General features: G+C 48.2%; 1 protein-coding gene across 1 annotated transcript in view; it reads right to left on the reverse strand.

The window, feature by feature from the left end:
• The window catches only part of LOC119572399 (cAMP-dependent protein kinase type II regulatory subunit-like), a gene marked incomplete at its 5' end in the record, with an annotated part of 23540 nt that extends 22768 nt beyond the window's left edge, over positions 1–772 (reverse strand). The window contains 1 exon segment of the mRNA XM_037919502.1: positions 367–772. Within this exon segment, the coding sequence (XP_037775430.1) occupies positions 367–445 (79 nt within the window).
• Positions 773–981: the final 209 nt, after the last annotated feature.

Raw genomic sequence — 981 nt, forward strand, 5'->3', positions numbered from 1 at the left:
GGGAGAGAGAGGGAGAGAGAGAGAGGAGGGAGAGGAGAGATAGAGGGAAAGAGAGAGAGAGAGAGGAGGAGACGAGAAGAGAGAGAGAAAGGAGGAGAGAGAGAGAGAGAGAGAAGAAGAGAGAGAGAGAGAGAGGTAAGAGAGAGAGAGAGAGGGGGAAGGAGAGAGAGAGAGAGAGGAGGGAAGAGAGAGAGAGAGAGAGGGAAGGAGAGAGAGAGAGACATACAGACGGTAAACATCCAGAAAAAATACTGTTCCATCAAGAGACGCAGACTAGACTCGTCAGGTAAGGCACGTTCAACATAAACAGCAATTGCATGAAAGCAACAAGCAGGGCTGGGGAGAGGGGAGGGGCGGCATCCCTACCTGTAAAGTCTCTGATCGGGTAACAGGTGACCGGCATTGCTGTTACAATATCCATGTAGCAAAGTGCTATAGGATACATGCGGATGACTTGTGTTATGTATCGCACTCTTAGCACCTGGATTTCGAAGACGAGCGAGATATGTGTATCTCCGCACTGACGTTTTTTTTTCTTGGTACACCTAGTGTCAGTGATAAACCTAACGTCGATCACGACACGAGTCAACCGCTTGGTTTGGTTCAATAACCGATTTCTTTCAAATTTATCTTTGAAATGGCAAGTCACACTCACATGCGCACGTTAATACCCTCCTTCTATGTAGCGCGTTCTCTGTTTTCCACTGACAACATTCCAATAAAAATCACGGTTTCTTATCCAAAACTTCCTTGAGCACCGAGTCTCCCAGGCGAGGTGGAGACGAGGCTGCTGACTGACTGCAGGTGGGAAAATTACAGCTCTGAAGGGGCCGACGCTCACTGATTCAGCAAATTTGCGTGTACATTCCGCACAAGTTTTGCTTCCCGACTGATGCTGCAGCGTGTTTACGATGGGATTTAGACCGACTGGCTGGGAACTATCAATCAGTCTCTCACTCACTCCTCGTGTATGCACAGTTA

The sequence above is a fragment of the Penaeus monodon genome, chromosome 4, assembly GCF_015228065.2.
Source record: "Penaeus monodon isolate SGIC_2016 chromosome 4, NSTDA_Pmon_1, whole genome shotgun sequence".
Taxonomy (NCBI): domain Eukaryota; kingdom Metazoa; phylum Arthropoda; class Malacostraca; order Decapoda; family Penaeidae; genus Penaeus; species Penaeus monodon.